This window comes from Prosopis cineraria, unplaced genomic scaffold (assembly GCF_029017545.1).
Source record: "Prosopis cineraria cultivar Desert tree isolate PC_DT_omini unplaced genomic scaffold, ASM2901754v1 PC3, whole genome shotgun sequence".
Classification (NCBI taxonomy): domain Eukaryota; kingdom Viridiplantae; phylum Streptophyta; class Magnoliopsida; order Fabales; family Fabaceae; genus Prosopis; species Prosopis cineraria.
This window is the reverse complement of record NW_026555334.1, coordinates 46,980,359-47,000,404: the sequence shown is the minus strand read 5'-3', so window position 1 is coordinate 47,000,404 and position 20,046 is coordinate 46,980,359. Positions and strand designations below refer to the sequence as shown.

General features: G+C 32.1%; 2 protein-coding genes across 7 annotated transcripts; both read right to left on the bottom strand.

Moving 5' to 3' along the window:
• Nucleotides 1–11,366: 11,366 nt before the first annotated feature.
• LOC129307276 (uncharacterized) lies at nt 11,367–12,425 on the bottom strand. The gene has a single exon (XM_054948200.1). The coding sequence runs from the start codon at nt 12,045–12,047 to the stop codon at nt 11,604–11,606; it is 444 nt and encodes a 147-aa protein (XP_054804175.1). The 5' UTR covers nt 12,048–12,425; the 3' UTR covers nt 11,367–11,603.
• A 507-nt stretch (nt 12,426–12,932) lies between these two features.
• On the bottom strand, nt 12,933–17,383 carry LOC129306400 (uncharacterized). 6 transcript variants are annotated; one of them, XM_054946994.1, is made up of 12 exons: nt 17,206–17,383; nt 16,930–16,988; nt 16,680–16,822; nt 16,506–16,586; nt 15,429–15,511; nt 15,083–15,134; nt 14,672–14,761; nt 14,244–14,312; nt 13,992–14,093; nt 13,728–13,796; nt 13,550–13,606; nt 12,933–13,193 (listed from the first exon to the last, which is right to left on the bottom strand). In XM_054946994.1, exons 1-12 carry the CDS (start codon nt 17,274–17,276, stop codon nt 13,107–13,109), a joined length of 963 nt encoding a protein of 320 aa, XP_054802969.1. In that variant the 5' UTR covers nt 17,277–17,383; the 3' UTR covers nt 12,933–13,106. The 6 variants fall into 6 exon arrangements, 5 of the variants coding, with proteins under 5 accessions (XP_054802969.1, XP_054802971.1, XP_054802970.1 ...); XM_054946996.1 differs by having other exon boundaries at nt 16,680–16,786; XM_054946995.1 differs by having other exon boundaries at nt 16,930–16,970.
• Nucleotides 17,384–20,046: the final 2,663 nt, after the last annotated feature.

The window sequence follows — 20,046 nt, the reverse complement described above, 5'->3', positions numbered from 1 at the left end:
ATTGGGAATGCCACCACGTTTGGGGACGGTCTTCATACGAATTTTGTTTTGACCCAATGGAAATTTGAAGAAATCAAAAGGAACCTCTACGAGAATGCCAAATCATGTGGCTTGAAGTTGGAGGTGGAGGAACAGAGTATTAATGGAAAGAGAAATTTCTTGGCCTTCAATTGGATTGTGGGTCTTCCACATATGGGTAGGGTTAGAAGTAGAAGGCATGTATTAGAATTTCTAAGGTAGCAAAGGATTTCATGAAAAGCTCGTCTTCCAACAAGGGCATTAGAGCTTTTGGTGATGGAGAAGCCTGTGAGAAACCAAGAAACTGCACGAACTTCAGTAGATCATTTTTTAATGGGCATTTAATGCACTCTCATGCTTGTGATTGAGGTTCTTGGCCACAAGAAGCAAGGATCGTCAAGAAAAAGGGGAAAATAGAGCAAGGTGCTGGTGATACATGTGCCCAATTTTATGGAGAAAGTATTTTCTTGACGATGATTCTCTGAGAATAGGGAGAAACTGACTCTAGTTTGCAGCATATCATCATCAATTAGATAACTGAATATATCATTGCTTGTAATCCTTTACCTCGCTTGATTTCATTTTCTTGTCTTTGCTCTGCATATCTCGACAATTTGACCACGGAGGTACGAGGAAAAAAATTACTTACCATTATGCTATATTTTTAAAAAAATATTTACTAAATACTACAAATTTAAAACACGATTTCAGTTCGGCCGAGTTTCAATTTTTTATTTTTTTACATGAGCACTTATAATTTGAAAAAAAATGGTGCGACAAGGATGGCAAGTTATGCCTGCCACTATCCTATCTCAACATATGACTGCACTCAATAATTCTTCTTTCCTTTTTCGCTTATTGCTCGTTCCCTTTCTTCTTGCATGAATGTATGATGCATTTAGGAGGTTTTGTTGGCCAACATGTATTTAGATATTTATGTATAAAATAATTAGGGAAAATTAGTAAAAATGACCTTATTAAAAGAGATATTTATGTATAAACTAATAAACATTTAAAAATAATTTAAAATATTTAGAATCTCATAAAAACCCTTTATAAGCTTAAATTTAATGATTTTTAAAGATATAGGAAGTATGAAAAAGTTTAGGAAGCAAAACACTTAAAAACAGAATCGAAAATGTCATTTTAGTACATTCTAACACGTAAGCCACGGCTCGTGGTCAATGTACCGCGACATATGGCATAGAAAGGCCAATCTAGCCTCTACATTGTGTGTTGCAGCTTGTGCACAACATGTCGGCGAAGCTTATTTCATAAGCTAACTAATGGTATAAGTTTTATTACGATCCGACACCATATGAAAATTTTAGGCACTCAGATTTTAAAATAATTTTTAAGTATCCAAGTATCCAAAACTCAAAACTTATACTATTAACTCATTTTAAAACTTGAACCAAGTCCAATGAACTAATATATACTTGATTGACCATTTAAATACATGATAACAAATCAAACACAAAAATTGATTACTTAATGCCAGTTTCATTGAATATAGTTAAAATCACAAAATCACAGCACACACGCCATTTGGCCTCTTTATTGCTACATAACTCACTAAGTTTATATCATCACTACATATTTACAACATTATTTGCACTTGTACTAATATTTTAACCATTCACCACATATACAACATAGAGCTAAAATACAACATAACATGATATAATATAAGTGTAAACAATCAAAATGATATATATTCCTAGTTGATAACATATAATATCATATCTTTAAATTTATGTACACAACTCAAAATAAAATTGGGCATTACAATACGTGTAGCTACTCAGCTAATCCTTGCCCGATTCTTTCCCTCACTTAATCTCGACAATAGAACATGTAAAATAATAATCACAGGGTGAGATAAAAATCTCAATAACTAAGACAACATACATTATTGATTAACATGTTAAGTTATAAACAAGCTTTAAAATATACATAACAACACACGATATACAAATCACCAAAATTATAATGCAAGGCTTTTAACTTGGGTGCAAGGCTGCTGGCTTAGGGTGCACGTGTTGAGCAAGCAACTTTTTTTTTCCAATTTCACTGTTTTATAAAGAGGGGCATTTTGATTATTTGATCAGATTGTTTAATAAATAAAATATTTAGTTTGGTCCTTGAATTCGACTTGATCCTTGACATAATTTCCCTTTTGACAAGGTCCTTTTAACCAATTTTCCTAAATAACTATTATATCAATTTTATAATTGTAATTGTACAAATTATATGTTTCAAAAACTATACTCTGCTTGGCTTATTATTATAAGATACTTTTAATTGAATTATATTCTTGATGAGTTAATTAATTATCTCAAAATTAAACACTCTTTTTATATTTTCACTTACATAATACAAATAAGAATACTTTTAAATACTCTTATTTATGAGCTAGAGATAAGTTACTTATTTTGGTCATATTTATAGGACACGTCAATGAGTATTATGTCAACCTTTAGCCTTTTGCCCTTATTAAATGTTTGAAAGCTTATTAAATGCTAGAATATTTTATCTTAAAAGTATGTATATTTAATAAGGATAAAGTTGGAAGCTTGTTGAATTTTTAAATTTTCCCTTGATTTTGGTAAAAATGCTAGAAGTAACTTATAAATAGGAGCTGAAAAACACTCTTACTTATAAGTGTAATTAATAATAGTCTTTAGCTAAGATATCATATTAAAAAGGGGTGAGCAGACAACCCGTGACTCGCAAGACCTGCTGTACCAATTGAAAACAAGTAGGTAAAAACCCTCTCATTAAAAGAAAAAATAGACAAGTTGCAATTATGAGTCAGCCCATATTTCTTGTAAATGGGTGGGACAATTTACAAGTTAGCCATTAGGCTGCTTATCCTATCCTCTTTTAAATTAAAAATAATTATATGCAGTTTAGGCATAACACACTACATTTTTGGAGTCTAGACTTTACTCTTCTTTTAGTTCCCAAAGCAGAAGCAAAAAGTTTTTGCCAAAAACCCTTATGCCCTCGCAATCTAGCATCTTCACTCTTCACTTCAGGACCTTGTCTTTGGCTCTTTACTCACCATCGCTGCCTTACTAGTGCTATGCCAATGCCACTGGCTCGCTCTGTCCCTTATCTTAGTATTAATCTTTCATATGCAAGTCAACCTTGCAGTTCGGATGGCACACACTCGATGCTTACTTAGACAGGCTCACCACTCACAGTTGCTCGGTGCTTAACTTTGACTCCTGCTTAGACTGTTAGACGACCTAACCATATGACATAAACCCATTCCTACTCGATCTTGATCTCGTCTCTCCTAGTATTGCCCTCATCTCTACTTCATCGTGCTTGTGCTTGTCTGCCTTCCAAGCCAAGATCGGGTAAGTTATTAACTTCGTAGTGATGATTCTCTGACTTTGCCTCTACTCAATTTTGGATTCTAATAACTGTATGAGTATGATTATAATAATTATTTTTTAGTCTAGTTACCTTATTACTCAATAAAAATGCATACACCTGTCTATATTCAACCATCCATTTCATAGAAAAAAGTTACAATTAAAGAGTATAAGATTTTTAGGAAAAAGATAATTGAACCAGAAAAACTACTAGTCTCTTCACTTGAAAATGAGACATTTTTATTTAGAAGAATATCAATTTATGGACTTTGAAGTATATACTTTATGGCAATATAATCTGGCTTGCAGATTTGATTTTATATTTGGTACAAGATTAATTTTTTAACATCATATTAGTTTATGAAATGTATACACTAACTTGTATATATTTAAAGTTGTTTTACTTCATGCATTGAAATTTTTTGCATCAAATTCTATGACATCAAACACATGTTTTCAGCAGATAGTTGCAATGCAAACCAAGCTTAAGACAAGTGCAACTAATTTTAGTGCTTTATTGGTTAATATGGGGAGAAGAATGTAAAGTAAGTTAAATACTAGGGTAAGGTAGATAACATGAATTCATTGTTGGTGATAGTAGTGATGCTAGACCTTAAGTATAAATTTAAATATGTCAAGTTACTTTGGAAAACATATATCTTGACCTTATATAACGTGAGCTAGTCATAAAAAAAACATGGATGTCTTGCATAACTTATATGGTGAAAATTCAAAGGATGTCTTTGATGGTAAAGCTTCCCTAACTTAAGTAAGAGCGAAACATGGAGATGACAATGTTAGGAATCAAGAGTCAATTCCCAATGATGATGTCTTGTTAGTTATGGAGTGATGAAATAATGCGATAGTTCTATACAATTGCAAGCACTAAACATAAAGAAGAAGAAAATTTAAAGGTGGATGAATATCTTCACGCTAAGTTAGTTGCTTCTAATGATTCAAAATTTAATGTTTTGGCTTGGTAGAAAGTGAATACTTTCAAGTATGAAGTATTGAGTTTGATTACACGTGATGTGTTGGCTTCACTTGTTTCTACAGTGTCTTCAGAATCTACCTTTAGTACGAGAGGTCGAGTACTGGATACTTTTAAAGCTCCTTATCTACAAAAATGGTTGAGACACTCATTTATGCCCAAAGTTGGCTTTCTCAACCTACTTTCAAATTGAAAGAAATTGATGTTGATAATTTTGATGAGTCTAACAATCTTGTTATCGGTAATTTCATTAACATTTTTTATTTATATTATTTCACATCGTTCAAATATTAATGAATACCATTTTTTTTAATTTGTTTTGTAGAGGAAGACTTGGAGCTCAACGTTCAACTATCTCAAGTGATTCTAAAGAAGATGATGATGATGAAGATGCAATGCAAGATTAAATATGTGATTGATTGTTTTAAAAACTTTTCTAACTTATTGCTTAGTTTTGTTGGATTGTTTCGTTGTTGGCTTATGTCAAGACTATTTATGTTGGATTGTTGCTTGTGCATTGTGGTAAGATTATTTATCAATTTGTATAGTTGCTTTGATTAATGTTGTGTTTAATTTGAAGATTGACTATGCTTGGATGACTATAATATATAACTGCTAATATTGAAGCTTGTTTCCTTTGATAATTGTGATATTTAAATTGTTCTTAAGTAGAATTAAAAGAATTTAAAAGTATGTAATGTCTTTTTTTTAGCAAAAAGGGGCTGTTTGTCCAAAATGGGATGGCCTACCTACCCAAACCCATTTACAACCTACTTAAACCTGTTTTTAAAACAGGTTAACAATGGGTGCAAGCTGGCTTAACCCATTTTGAACAATACGGGACAAGCCACAGGCTAACTTATCCCATTCATTACATAACCCTACTATTAAATAAGTCCAAATATAGAACGAGTGTATAATTTTAAGATAATTAATAGGTTAAGGTGTATTTTTGCCCCTGATGTACTTCTCGAGGAGTACCCAGTACCTTAAAGTTTTTATTAGAGCAATTTTACCCCTAAAGTTATTAAAACGGAACATTTTTTTCCCTTTCTGTTGAAATTCTAACATTGACTATTAGAAAAAGGCTCCGTTTTAATAACTTTAGGGGTAGAATTGCTCCAATAAAAATTTTAGGGTAGTAGGTGCTCCTCGAGAAATACATCAAGGGCAAAAATGCACCTTTACACATAATTAATTAACTCATAACAAAGACAGGAGAGGGGAAACTAGTAAGGAAGGGAAGGGGAATATGCAATGTAGTCATATGTTAAGGTGGGGTAGTGGCAGAGATAACCTACCATGCTTGTCACATCAATTTTTTTAAACAAAAATTATACATGTAGAATTCAGTTTGATAGAAATCAAGTTCTTTACTTTCTTGTTAAAAAGAAATTTGAATCTCAATCTAATGAAAATCAAGTTTTAAATTTTTAGTATCTAAGGAAATATTTTTAAAGGCATAGCATATTAGTAAATAATTTTTTTCTTATAGTATTGTGGTCAAATTGTCGCATATCTCGATTCTAAATTTTAATTATATAATAGTCATGTTTGTTAAGTTTTGGTTTGTTGTGTTTTACTTTAGGGGCAATACTTTTTCTTTTGTATTTCTTTGTTTTTCAACAGATGCTTATATGTTCTGTGTTTTTAAATCCTCATCTGATTTTGAAAGAATGAAAAAGTTGTTGTTGATGATTTACTTGTTGTTTGTACTAATATTATAATCTAAATGTGTACTTGCTTGCTTGTAAAATATCAAATTATATGAACATGTATGGTAACATAATAACAAGAAATCTTAAAAAATTAACAAACACATAAGCAAAATGAAAGTTTAACTAACAAGTTATTAGAATTTGATAAGGGAATGCTTGAAAAAGTATGTGGTTAGAAATTTTTTAATACGATAAAATAACAAGTTGGCATTAACAAGTGAAATTTACAATCACATTAAGGAATTCTATTGAGATTCAAAAGTAAAGGCATTGAAATTAACAAGTATTATAAACCCTAATAACAAGTAATCATACTAAATTAACATGCACATTTACAAAAGGACTTATTGCACACTTCACAAGTAGACTTGGGTGATTGACAAGACATTAGAATAAGTGTAGTGAAAAACTGAAGATGATTTAACAAATACTTCATTAAAAAATGTAAGGTATTTTTGGAGGTGTTGGATGTTTAAAAATGTGTAATCATTACTTTTTTAAAAAATACCCCTATTGAATATATTAATTTATATTTTTTAAAGTAAAATATCCTATTAAATAGGGATAAATATAAAAAGATAGGGTTAGTTTAAAGACAAGTAACTACTTTATTGGAGGTAAGATTTAGTTAAAAATACCTTATATTTTTTAATGGAGGGAGTAAGTGATAATTTAATTTTGACAAGTTGTTGAAAATTGGTTAGAATGATGAAATAACATGCCCTTTGTGAAATTAACAAGTGACATTATGTTGCATTTAGATGGGTGGATTTAGGTTAAAAATTTAGATTTAAAATTTTATATTTGAAATCTCACATTTGAAATTCATAGATTCCAAATTTTTTTATTTGGATGATATAAAAAATTTTAAATTATAATATTAAAATCCTTTATTTGGATCTAAAATAAAATTTAAAATTTAAAATTTTATATTTGAATTTAAAAGAAACTTGGACAACTGGTCAAAGTCAATAGTCCGAATAGCCAACTTTCACCGAGATCAAACAGTCAAATCTAATTGAGACTATAGTATCGGCGATGACTAGGATGGAATAGCCTATTTCACTTGGGACCGAATCGACCCAACAACGAGAACTGAATGGTCAACTTCCATTGGGACTAGACTAATGGTGATGATAAGTATTGGATGCCTGACTTCCATTAGGATTGAACCAACTACAATGACTAGGACTGGGCAGCCGACTTCCACTAAAATTGGACAGTTGACTTCCATTGAGACTGGACCCAGTGGAATTCTGCTGTTGAGTCCTCGTCGTCACCATAGGTCCTGTCCCAATGGAAGTCAACCGTCCAGTCTCCATCATCGCAATCAGTCCAATCCTGGTGGAAGTAAGTCATTCAGTCTCGGTGGTTACAGTCGGTCTGATCTCAATAGAACTTGACGGTTCATGACTGGACTACCCAAGTTCACCAATTGTGAGGTGTGTCTTGGCCAAAGATCATAGGACTTACTCTCAGACCATGGCTTCTCCCACTCTCGAATCTCTGGGGTATCGTATACCCTAAGCTAACTACCTCGATAAACTGGTAAAGATAGTTAGGTTTTAGTCCCTCAAAAAACTATGGAATAAGGCTATACTCTTGTGCATCGAAAGGCAGCCGAAATACCATATGGATTTTAACTACTCCTCTTCTTAGGTGAACTCTCACCAACTGATCATGCTATGTATGATGCCCGCTCATTTTCACAATTTCATTTATTCATTATTAGCATATTGGGCTCATGATAATATGCTACTTAAGTGAGCATCAATTTCAACACAATTATCTTTATCCCAATATACTTAATCACAATTCACATCTATCATACCAATAACCAATTTCTCATTCCAATATAACATTGTAAATTGAAATTCATTTCAAATTCACTTTTAAATCTTTAGTTCAAAACAAACAAATATACTATCTCATGTTTCATAGAATGTTATCACATCAACACATTCAATTATTCATATATGCAAATGCATTTTCACATTAATGTACAATTAGTAAACAACTAATCAAAGTAGAGTTTTCTCAGTTACCTTAAATCTTTGAGATATCAAAGGTTTACCTCTCAATTGTTAGCTTCCAAGCTTGATTTCCCAAGCTCGAATGGTGCTCGAATGGTTAATCTACAGTTAATCAAATCTAAACTCATCAATATTGTCAAAACACATTTCCTCTCTCACATCTTTAATCCTAAAATACCTAAGACTATTATTTCTCACCTTTGGACTTACTCATTAGGTATAATAACTCTCTTTAACTCCCAATACCATCAATGAGTTATTATGGTAATACAACTCTTCCAACAACTCTCATTAATGCCATTTTCAGATGTTTATAGCATTTGCCAATCAACAACCTTTAAAACTATTAATATTAGATTTAAATACTTTAAACAATTTTTATTAACTTTATTTGAGCCAATGGATTCAAATTCATAACCTATATAGATTAAAAATTATCTCCCATTATCAAACTCTAACCAAAAACCTATAAAAATGAAAGAAAAAGGAAGATTACGGTGTAGGACACTTATCTTAGGTGCTTTCTAGCATCAAAATACTTCTAAACCACCAATGTGACAAACCTTAGTAAAGCTTTATCAAGCTCCTTCATTTTCCTCTTCTCCCTCTTCTAATTTCTGTATTAGCTTACGACTAATATATCAGAATTTTTAGCCGTGTGCTGCGGCACATGCAACACGAGCCACGGCATATGGCACAGAAAGGCCCTTCCTTCTTTGTTGCCATCTGTGCACCACAGCTGATGTGTTGCACACTACGGTATATGGCACAGATACAATCCTTCACGTTTTTCTCCTTTTTTCGATGCTTGAGTGGCCTGGCTTCATTTCAAAGTTCAAACTCATAATTAGCGCTAAAATCACAACTAAATATATTTATTAAACTTCTCTGGCCACACACCACATCAAATCACTCAATCACCATAATTAAATTTGACCAATTCCTTAGTAATCCAAGGTTTAAAATTTTGGATGTTACATAAGTGCTTTTATATTTTTCAAAACATTAAATTACAAAATAACATCAATCTTTTTATTTATTTTTATATTCTTATAACATTTCACTAAATAGTTATAGTTTTAAAACATTGAATAACTCACTTGATACTCTACTAATGAAATAAAATATTAACTATTATAAGTTCTTCTATACATACATATGCAAATAAATTTACACACAAAAGGCCTAAAAATGCTAATTCATATCAAAAGTAATAAGGCATGTTCAAGAACGGCTAATTTTGTATTTTAGGAGGTACTTGAGAACATTAAAAATGGACTATAGTTCTTTTTATGTTATATCTTACACTAATTATTTGCTTAAACTCTTTTCTTATGGTTTGTACTTTTACATCAAAATTAATTACGATTATATCATTTACATTTATCATTTATTCAATTGATTACAAATTAATGCAATCTAGCTAAATACCATACTTAGTGAAAAAACTAGGTTAAAATATACTATTGGTTATCTAACTGTATATAAGATTTTAATGTAGTCTCTTAATTTTATAAAATATCCTTTCAATCTTTTAACCCTAACACCGTTAGTTTTAAATGATTATTCTCTCTATTAAAAAATGTAAGGTATTTTTTGAAAAGTTAAATGTTTAAAAATATAAGACATTTTTAATTTTTTAAGGTGTAATTATTGTCTTTTTTTTCAAAAGCGTCTATATTGATAATGACTTTATATTTATTGTAGGATATTTAATAGAGGTAAATATAAAAAGATAGGGTTAGTTTGAAAATAGATAACTACTTTATTGGGAGTAAGATTCGGTTAAAAATAACTTATTTTTTAACGGAGGGTGTATTTTTTATATCAATCACTATTATTTAAAAAAAAACTAAAATTAACATGTTAACACTTTAAGAATGTTTTGTCAATATTTAAAAATTTAATGTAAAAAATTTTTGTGATAAAACTAACATTGATAGGGTTAAATGATTGAAAATACAATTTATAAAATTAAAAAACTAAAATAAAACATTGTATAAATTTAAAAGACTAAATGTATACTTAAAAAAAAAAACTAAACAACACAATAACGTTATTGATTTTAAATAAATATAGTATGTAACAACAATGATATTCTATAATATAGTTTATCCTACAAGAAAATAACTTTGAAAACACACATAAACTAATCTAATTAGATAATATCTTGCATGTGCATTGCACGGGGTGTGACACTAATTTATGAAATTTATAAATTTATCTATCTAATATTTAAAAAAAAAATCACATGCAAGTCCCATGTCACAAGGTTTAAGAAAATAGATCATATTAATGATATCTTATAGATAATATCAACTTGCCATGAGTTTTTTTTCTTCCATCTTTATATATAAAGTATTTTTAAAAGCTTATTTTGGGTGTTATGATATTTTTGAGTAGACAATTTTTTCCTTACCTTGAAAAAATAAAAAAGATATTAATTATATGCTTAATACATCATCACCATGATATTAATTGATATTATTAAAGGTAAGATTAAAAAATATTATGATTTGATATAATTTTAACCAAATAACAAACTTTTATTAATAAATATGAAGTTTAGTTAAAAACATTTTATATATAAAGACAGAAAGTATATCATATAGTGGGATAATGACACACACATATATATTTGGTGGAAAGTGGTACAGTGATATCAATTTGATGAAAATTACTTAACCTATAAACAGTAACCTAATAACCTGATTAGAGACTATCACCAGCTAACAAAAGAGTTGGATTTTAGGATTTGAATGTCGAGGCACACTATCAGCTTTAATCTCTCGTGCCCAGTTGTTTTTTGCCATACACAGATAGCCTTTGCCACTCCAATTGATAGCCAGTAGCCACGTGAGCTTAAATTGGTGATGATTAGCATCACATTAGAGTTATCCATATGTGGAGTGAAAATACTCTTTGTTTGACCTAATCAAGTGTGATTTAATAATTAATAAATTATCCATCCTCTAGTCGCTTAATTAGTTTCTTGGAAGCAAGCTCGCTCGGGTCATGAAACGTAACTGAACCAACCCTCTCTGTCACGCAACAGCATGAGATCCATTTATATTCGTAATTATCAATTCTTACCAATTACCACGGAAAGGCATCTATTTCTCGGCCGAAAAAAAAAAAATAATGGCGAGGATTGTGTTAACACACATCCAATTCGCTTTCTCTTTACAGCAGCCATAGTCGAGGTAAAATCCGAAAAATAGAATGGAAGTGGACACTAAAATAATCAAGAAGCAGTTGCTGGGGAGAGAGAGAGAGAGAGAGAGAGAGAGAGAGATCAGCGGGAGAGAAATCCTTACAAATTACTGCTGTACATGTTTTCAATGGAGAAACAGGTTCACATCATCACATGAAATGGAAGTACTGTTGTATTGCAACGCCATGACACTGACCTACGGCCCTATTTCATAACATTACGAACGAACGGTCGACATCAATCTTACGACACTGAAATCTCGTCCAGATTAGATTTGACTCTCAGAATTGATCGCAGAGGCTTAATCTCTTCTCTCTCTTCTTGTTGATGCTCCAGAGAATTCGATTTTCGAAAAGATTTGCTCCTCTTCTTCCTCTTATTACTGCCGTTAATCTCCTCCACGTTGTCATTAATGCTTACCGTTTTCTTCAGAGCTTTCTCTGGAGGTATCATTTTCTCTTCCACGTTCATGCCTGGACCGTTCTTTTCTTCGGCTTTCTGCTCCTTTGTCTCTGGCTTGACCACTGCCTCATCTTCTCTAGAAGTCTGAACCTTGGTTGAGCCGAACTGCATGGAACGCCCTAAAGTCACCGTCTTCAATGCTTGGAAAGCCAAGGTTTTCATGATGAAATGATAGATCCTGTGACAGATGCCCAAAGATCGAACATGAGGTTCTCTTTGGTCCATCTGATGGGTTCAGACCAATCCGAAGACGAAGACGAGAAAAATAGGATATCGTATCGAATGGGAAGGGAAATATATCATCGATGAATCTCGCCCTAGTGCTGAGATAAAGAATATAAAGCTTGCAGGTTAGTGGATCGCTGAATCTCTTGTAAAGAGATTCATTGCTTTCCTTGCAAGGGATGTTATATTGTCGGCCCCTAAATTTTGGTCTTATAAGTTGGGCATACTAATCGTAAAGGTGGAGCGCAAGAATTCTATTATGCTCGGACCCGGGTAAATATGAATCGAGAGAAACGACCAAAAAGGGAAGAATTAAAGAGAAAGTGTTACAACTGACCTTATTTTGGAGAGCTACAAAGGTAGTAAACAAGTCCAAATCCAACTGCTCAAAACTAATCACTTGTGATTTTATTTTATGCCGTTAAAACAAGCCAACCAGTTCTTTTATGTACTAAACCGACCTCAACACTTGAATAGGATAACGTGTCAAAAATCAATCGAATAAAACCAATAAGCACGCTCAACATCTCGTGCTCGGACTATGCTTATTGAACATTTCTTTATTACAAGCAGAGATCCAAGATCAATGGAAAGTGAACATCTAGCAAATTACCAAATATGGCTTCTGATAAACAACCAAGTAGTCAAAACACTGGTTTGGGTAAATCCGACGGGATTGAGCATCTATTCCGTCCTAGACCGTGAGTTTGGAATAATTGTGGTTGTCACTCATCCATTCGTCTACATTATTATTTCAGAAGGCTTTCCTTTGGCCTTCCAATCGTTCCAAGGCTACTATCGAATTCATTTCCCACAAGCTTTTCTTGTCTTGAAGTTATATTCCAGTTTGCCACGAGAATATTGGACATAAAGAGAATGATAACATTTTAAACCCAAAGTAACTAATTTTACTCAACGAACAAAGTTGGGGAGGGTTTACAGCTATATTCGAATTTATTACTCGGTTTCAGCCACAAATAAATGAAATAAATAAGAGTTATTTCATGAGTGGGCTAGAACTCCCGTCTAAAGTACAAATTTGGCATCTTCCAAACAGAGCTATGCCGATATACGTCCACACAAGCGCCAGTATGCTCCAGGATGAAATAGAGACTTCTCAAATACCCAGATATCACGAACAAGAACCTGGAAAACATAGAAAGGAAGCGGTTAATGCAAGGAAAAGGTGGCCTCTGTCTGCAATAAAGAGAAATGGATCCAGCATTGGGAGATGAAAGCATGAAGTTCCTATTATCTTGCAGATTTCCTTTATATTAAAAGGGCTATCCTGCTTCAAATATAAGTCACAACAATGGCAATGAGAGAAGAAAAAAGTCCGAAGAGTTCCCTTGCATCCAACAAATACGCAACTAAATATAAGAGTGAACTGACCATCTTTTCCCTTTCTGAATTAAAGCATCATCCTCATTGACAGAAACTAACGGGGGATGAATATCTGGTAACATCACAAGTAAGAAATTTTAGAAATACATAAATATTACCTCCTTGTCTTTATCGCCAGCTACAACAGTGCCTTTTGAGTCATATGCTTCAAATTTCTACAAGGAATGTAACATAGATTTCATCCGTTAAAGTACCAGATATCTTACAATTCATGAAACCAAGTGGTTTCCGGATTCTAAAATATAATCAAGTTTTTAGTGTAAGCGCAAAACATACATGCTTAACCAAAAATTCAAGAGTAAGCTGAATGAATACTTTATTGAGGTCATTTCGATCAACACCAATCTGGAAGTGATAAAGAGTGTAGAAGTGTCATTAAACAGGGAAATGGACTTCTGCTCCTTTTCGAGAGAGAAGAGTACAATATAATATCATATACAATCTACTCTTCTGCAGTTAAGCATCTTATTCTGTAGGTGCACTATAAACACATGGAAGAAAAAATGTCATACATAAAAGGAGAGGAAGATGAGCTCTAACCAAACGAGCACGTAAAGTTCGGATTTTAACAACTGGTTCGATCAATTCCCAATACACGTTGCTCCATACAGTTTCCCTTTGCTTAATTTCATTCTTAAGGGCCTGTTGACAACAAAATCAAATATACAATTTCACAAGTCAAAGTAAATTCTCTTTAGAAATTATGGAACATAAAAGAGTCTCATCATAGAAAATAATTAATGTCACAAAAGGATCGCAGTCAAATAGCAGGTAGCAGGAACTGCAGCATACAGAAAACATGTTCTCAGTAACCGCTTTCCTTAATGAATTTTTGTCTCCATTAGCGATTAATGTGTTTATCTGCGGAGAAAAAAGAAAAAATAAGCATTGAGCCAGAGAAAAGAAAGACAGAGAAAATATTAAGAGAAAAGCCAGAATATATGTATGTATGTATGTATGTATGTATGTATAAAGAAGCGTTCTAAGGGGCAAAAGAAGGATACTGTTATGAACTCATGTTAATCAATGCACTTTATTCAGCTTCATGGTCTTTCTCTTCAATAATATCCCTTCCATATATCCATAAAAAGATTATAAAACCTTTTTGGTTCTCATTGCTTAAGTTACAAGCAGGAAATGAATATAAGATTATAATTATGGCACCATGCCTTCAAATATTGTAATAATTGGTAAGACTTTAGAACATAATGGCAACTAACCTCCTTGTACATAGTGACGGCCTCAGTGTAAAATTGCTTTTTTGAGTATCCAAATTTTCTCAACTTGGCTATAGCATAGGCACTTTTGAGCTGTGGATGAAAAGAAAGAAATTTTATTTACGCTTTAAAGTAAATTTAGCCTGCATTAAAAGAAGGAGAAAGGGCCCAGGGTTCAATGTTTTCAAATGTACCTTTAGTATGTTATCAAAAAGGAAAAGATGAAAGTAATGATCTGACATATCTCTTTGAAAACAAAGCGAAACTGAAGAAGGAATTTGAATAAAAACTTGGATTGACAGACATGTTTATCTCAGAACAGTTAGGCTGAAGAACTCAAAGCATTAAGCTAACATTTATAAAAGTAAAAAACAAAAAAGCTTGGAAATTTAAATAGTTGGCACGCAACAGCACCTCCAAAATTATATCATCTTTGGTTCTTCTCCAACCACTTCTTGTGAACCATCTGATACAAGAAACGTCAAAAGTGTAAATGCTCCATAATAAGAAGAGAAATAAAGAATGCAAACTATACTAGCATAGGGAGTCATCGTCATGGGGTGAAACAAAAACTATTTTCTTGTTAAACTGATCAGATTGATAATGTTAGATGTTGACTAACAGCAGGGGAAACAATTGCTACCCTGAAATTTAATTGAAGCCTACAAAACTTCTTCAAATATAGGCTTTGCATAAGTTTTGACAACAAGTAATTTTAGTGAAAACCAATAAAAAAAAAATTGAACCAATGAGGCCTAACCTCTGCCAAAATGAGATTGGTTCACGAGATGCATATGGTTCATAGACAAATCCAGGACTAGACATGGAAACTTTAAGTGCTCCCTGCATCAAAGATATATTACCTAACCATCAAAATTATTAATAAAAGATTAAATACAGCCACAATGGATCTTTGGTTAACCACTAAAAATACTGGGACCACAAAACTGTTATACACACAGCAGATAATTTCCCAGACTTAAATAAGGGAACTGAATAAAGCCATAAACTCCATCTAATCTCTAGGACATTAATTTTAGAGAAGGCGTATACAGCATGAGTGTCTACCTAAGGTGTATTAAGGTTAAAATTGTTAAAAAGCTTTCTGTGTAACTTAAAATTAAATGACCATTTGCTGCACATACTATTAAAAGTGTCAAGAATGAATGAATGCTCAGTCGGCCTTCTTCGTATGTCTCAATAATGAATATTTGCCGCATTTCTTACATTCATGTTTCATATGATCACCCAGCATCCAAGAAAACATTATGTACATGAAATCAAGTTTTGCAGAATGGAATGGAAATGTAGTACACGCAGTTCAACTTGAAGTTGTTGTTGTAAGAACATGGGGATAATTACACAAACTGCAATCTGCAGTCTGCAATAATAGGCAAGATGCCATTGTGTAGAGCACATATTAGGCCAGCCTCACTCATTCTGTGTTAATAACTCCTTCATTGACTGCAGAACAAGATGGGATGAAGGCACAAAGTACCCTCTATTATATACATAGAAATAAATATACATATAAGCGTATAAAATTTTAAATGATAAGGATGCATAAGTGGAGGCAATAATATAATCCTTATTACAGTGAACTAAGTGTACTCTAAGAGCTAAAATAAATAGAGACTCAGACCCAACAGAAGGATCAGCGGAACTCCCAAGTGAAAAGTTCCAGTTCCTTCGCAGCAGAGGTTGCAGCTCGCTTTTAGCATTCCCACAAGTTCAAACAATTCAATAATTTAAGTGGTATAAAAATACCCAAAAATAAAAACAGCAACGAATGCTTCTTCATTATAAAATGAAGATGAACAATTATAAGAGAACGAACCGCTTTTCGTGCATGTGCAGGGCCGTTAGCTTGTGTAGTTGCTAACCTCCTCTCGTTCCTAAATATGATCAGCTCAGCAGCCTAATAAAGTAGCTACAAAATTAGGAAGCCGATTGATTTTTCCTTTTTAAATGAGATCTGAAACTAGAGTAGACAGTGACTTTAGTATATTACCATGGTAGACCGGACTGTCAAAGTTTTACCACTAGTCCAGGGACAGATGTTATGGCCATTATGCAAGTTAGAAGAGAAGCTCTTGAGATTGAAACTATATTGAAGACCTGACCGAGCAGAAATCACTTGAATTTTGAAAAAAACTGAAGGCATTCGAGATACAGATAAGTATTAAATTGGAATCAGACAGCAAGTTTCCAATTGATTGAGATGGAAAGCAACCACAGTAATTTTTTTCGAATCAGATTACCATTTGATACACCACTGGCATAATTGCTGTAGCTTCGAATCCTGGAGTTCAAAGATAAACTATGGTCTTAGTGAATAAAATTTTCTGAACTCTATTCAATCCATAAGTATCAGAGAAGGCCTTTGGTTTGGTAGTCAGCTAAGCATAAAAGTAAGTCCAATATATGACTAGTTGCAAACACAGTTGGAAATAATATAGGTTCGAATACATGAACAACTTCCTTGTTCGACATTTTAACAGAAATCAAACACCGCATAGACGAGTGCTTTTACTCACGAGTAAGGAGAATCTCGAAGTCCAGATACATGATGCAGCACGCGAATCAATTGTGAGCGTCTTAAGGCCATATTCAGTTGAAAAATAATGAGTTGTTCTAAAACCTCCCGGGATCATGAATTCGTCCGAGCCTTGCCTTCCTGGAAGGTTTTTGCAGGGTTTTAAGTCGGGCAGCGGATCCGGAGTCCATCTCACCCGGGAAGTCACAGAAACTCGTGTATAATCAATCTGGACCGTATATTAAAAATGTTTAAGATAGATTCAATTTAATTTGTTATTTTATGTTTTCATTTTTATGTTAATAAATACCAAAAAAGAAATAAGAAAGAAATATAATTTCTAAGTTTTTGTTCTTTAAAAAATATAAAGTTATCAATCAAAAAGGTTAGGAATTAATTAAAAAAATTTAAATTTATGCATTTGGACAATCTAAAGCTTATTTTAAATATAAGTATATAGTATTTATCCCTTTAAAATATGTTTGATTCAAGAGTTTTAAAGGAAAGGAGAGGGAAGATGATCTCCTTCCCCTACTTGGATGAAAAATTTTGAAGGGGGGAAGCCAAAATTGCCCCTTCCTTTTTCTTATATTACTCCACTTTAATTTGAGGTTTTTTTACGAGAGAATTAAATTTTTTTAATTATATTATCCTTTGCTTTTTATTGATATTTCATAAATGTCTCTGTGTTAACCAAAAAAAAAAAAAAACTTATCTTCTTCTCTTCTAGCGTGTAACTAGTTCCCACCTGCTGTAGCCACCAATGCTAAGCTCATCAACATGGTTGCCGCCACCGCTTGCCTATCCAGCAAGCCACCTAATGAAATAGCCACGACCTTCTCTGTCGCACCCTCCCCCGCCAAACCCACCTTTTTACTTGTAATTGTCATCTGTCACCCAACTGGATCTTTGCCCTTGCAGCAACTGCTACTTGGGGGTTTTTTTATTGCAATAAATTGATCAATCCCTAAAGCAAGCTTACTCCGTTATTTCTTTGTTTTTTTTTGCTTAATAATATAAAACAAATGTTTAATCAATATCAATATATAATAATTAACATAAAATTTATTATTAATGCACAACATTTAAAAATTATAATTTAATTAAGGTGGAGAAAATTTTATATGAAGAACAATTTTAAAAAAATAAGTTAGTACATAATGATATAATAATAAATTAATTGTTATCTCCCCTCCCCCCTGCCCTCCTCCCCTTCAATAAAACCAAATAAAATATCATTAAAACCTTTCCCTCTCCTCTCCTCCCTTCTCCTCCATTACCTCTCCCCTCATTCCTTCAAACCAAACATAATCTTAATAAATGTTAAATATGAATTCAATATTTTAATGCTTCTATTCAACCTAATTATGTTGCATTGTATGATGTTGATGACTCACAAGCATTTCTTGTCTCTTCGTGACCATTCCAATTTCATAAGCAAATGTCATGGCAAATTTTCACTTTGCTGCTTAGCGTGTTTTAATCTACAATGAAGTAAAATAAGCATGAGAAGTTTTCAGTTTTAAAAATTTCTTCTCATCATTTCTACTATTTCCCCCATTGTTTATCTACTATATTTAAACTCAAAAACAACCTCATTAATTAGAATGTTTAAACATGTCAAGAAATTCACTAAAAGCAATATCCACTCTAATTCCATTGAAGTTATTTCGCTTATTTAGTATAATTTTTTTGATAGTCACTCTCATTCAAAAATTATCAAGAAAGTCGGAGATTTCAAGTTGTAACAATTTTTTTACTTCAATGCTTAACAAATTTTATTTTGTAATGAAGTAAAATAAACATGAGAAGTTTTCAATATTGAAAATCTCTTCCTACCATTTATTGTTTCCCCCTTGTTTTTTATCTACCATGTTTAGATTGGGAAACAACCTCATCAATTAGATTATTTAACTATGTCAAAAAATGCACTAAAATTAATATTCACTTTGACTTTATGGAAGCTATCTCGCTCATTCAACATAATTTCTCTAATAGTCACTTTTTTTTAGAAATTATCAAGAGAGTTAGAGATTTTAAACCGGGACAAATTTTCACTTTGATGGTTAATAAATTTTAATCTGTAATGAAGTAAAATAAGCATGAGAAGTTTTTCAATCTTGAAAATCTCTTCTCACCATTTTTATTGTTTTCCCAACCTATTGTTTATCTACAACATTTAGATTGGAAAATAACATCATCAATTAGACTATTTAAATATGCTAGAAAATTTATTAAAATCAACATTCACTATGATTCTATAGAAGCTATCTTACTCATTTAACAAGATTTCTTTAATAGTTTCTTTCAAAAATTATCAAAAAAGTCAAAGATTTTATCATGAAAAATTCGGTTATCATCTTTGATCACATGTTTAAGGAAGCTAATAGATGCACTAATATACTTACTTATTAAGCCTCCCAAAATAATTTAGATATAGTGATTTTTACTCATTTGTCTTCAAGATGCAATTCTTTAATAAAATTTGACATGATTGATCTTGTTTTTTTATCCCTTTTGAATGGTTTCTTTGTGATCTTATATTAAAAAAAGGTACGTGAAGGCATGCAGAAAATTTTGCTTTATGCAAACAATCTTTCACTTGTGATGACTAAGAAGGAAGGGAAGAAAAAGGTCACGAATAAATTAGACTTGTACACTAGTTGAATTTTATCCTAACCTCACGTTTGGCTAAATACATTAGTTCAAACATTAGGTTGCCTGAATGTTTGGATTAGATTTAGCTCGATTTAAAAAAATTTTTAAAAATATTTTTAGAAATATGAAAGTAATTTTGTAGCCAACAAAAAAATGTAAATGAAAAGGTTGTTGGAATAATGGG

What these genes read in the sequence shown, in the direction of transcription:
- LOC129307276 (XM_054948200.1), bottom strand. Translation starts at nt 12,047, where the DNA reads ATGGACCAAAGAGAACCTCATGTTCGATCTTTGGGCATCTGTCACAGG.
- LOC129306400 (XM_054946994.1), bottom strand. Translation starts at nt 17,276, where the DNA reads ATGGCCTTAAGACGCTCACAATTGATTCGCGTGCTGCATCATGTATCT. An exon ending in CTGCACATGCACGAAAAGCG is followed by an intron (nt 15,512 to 16,505) that starts GTTCGTTCTCTT and finishes TCTTTGATGCAG; the next exon opens with GGAGCACTTAAAGTTTCCAT. An exon ending in CTGGCGATAAAGACAAGGAG is followed by an intron (nt 13,194 to 13,549) that starts GTAATATTTATG and finishes TATGTTTTCCAG; the next exon opens with GTTCTTGTTCGTGATATCTG.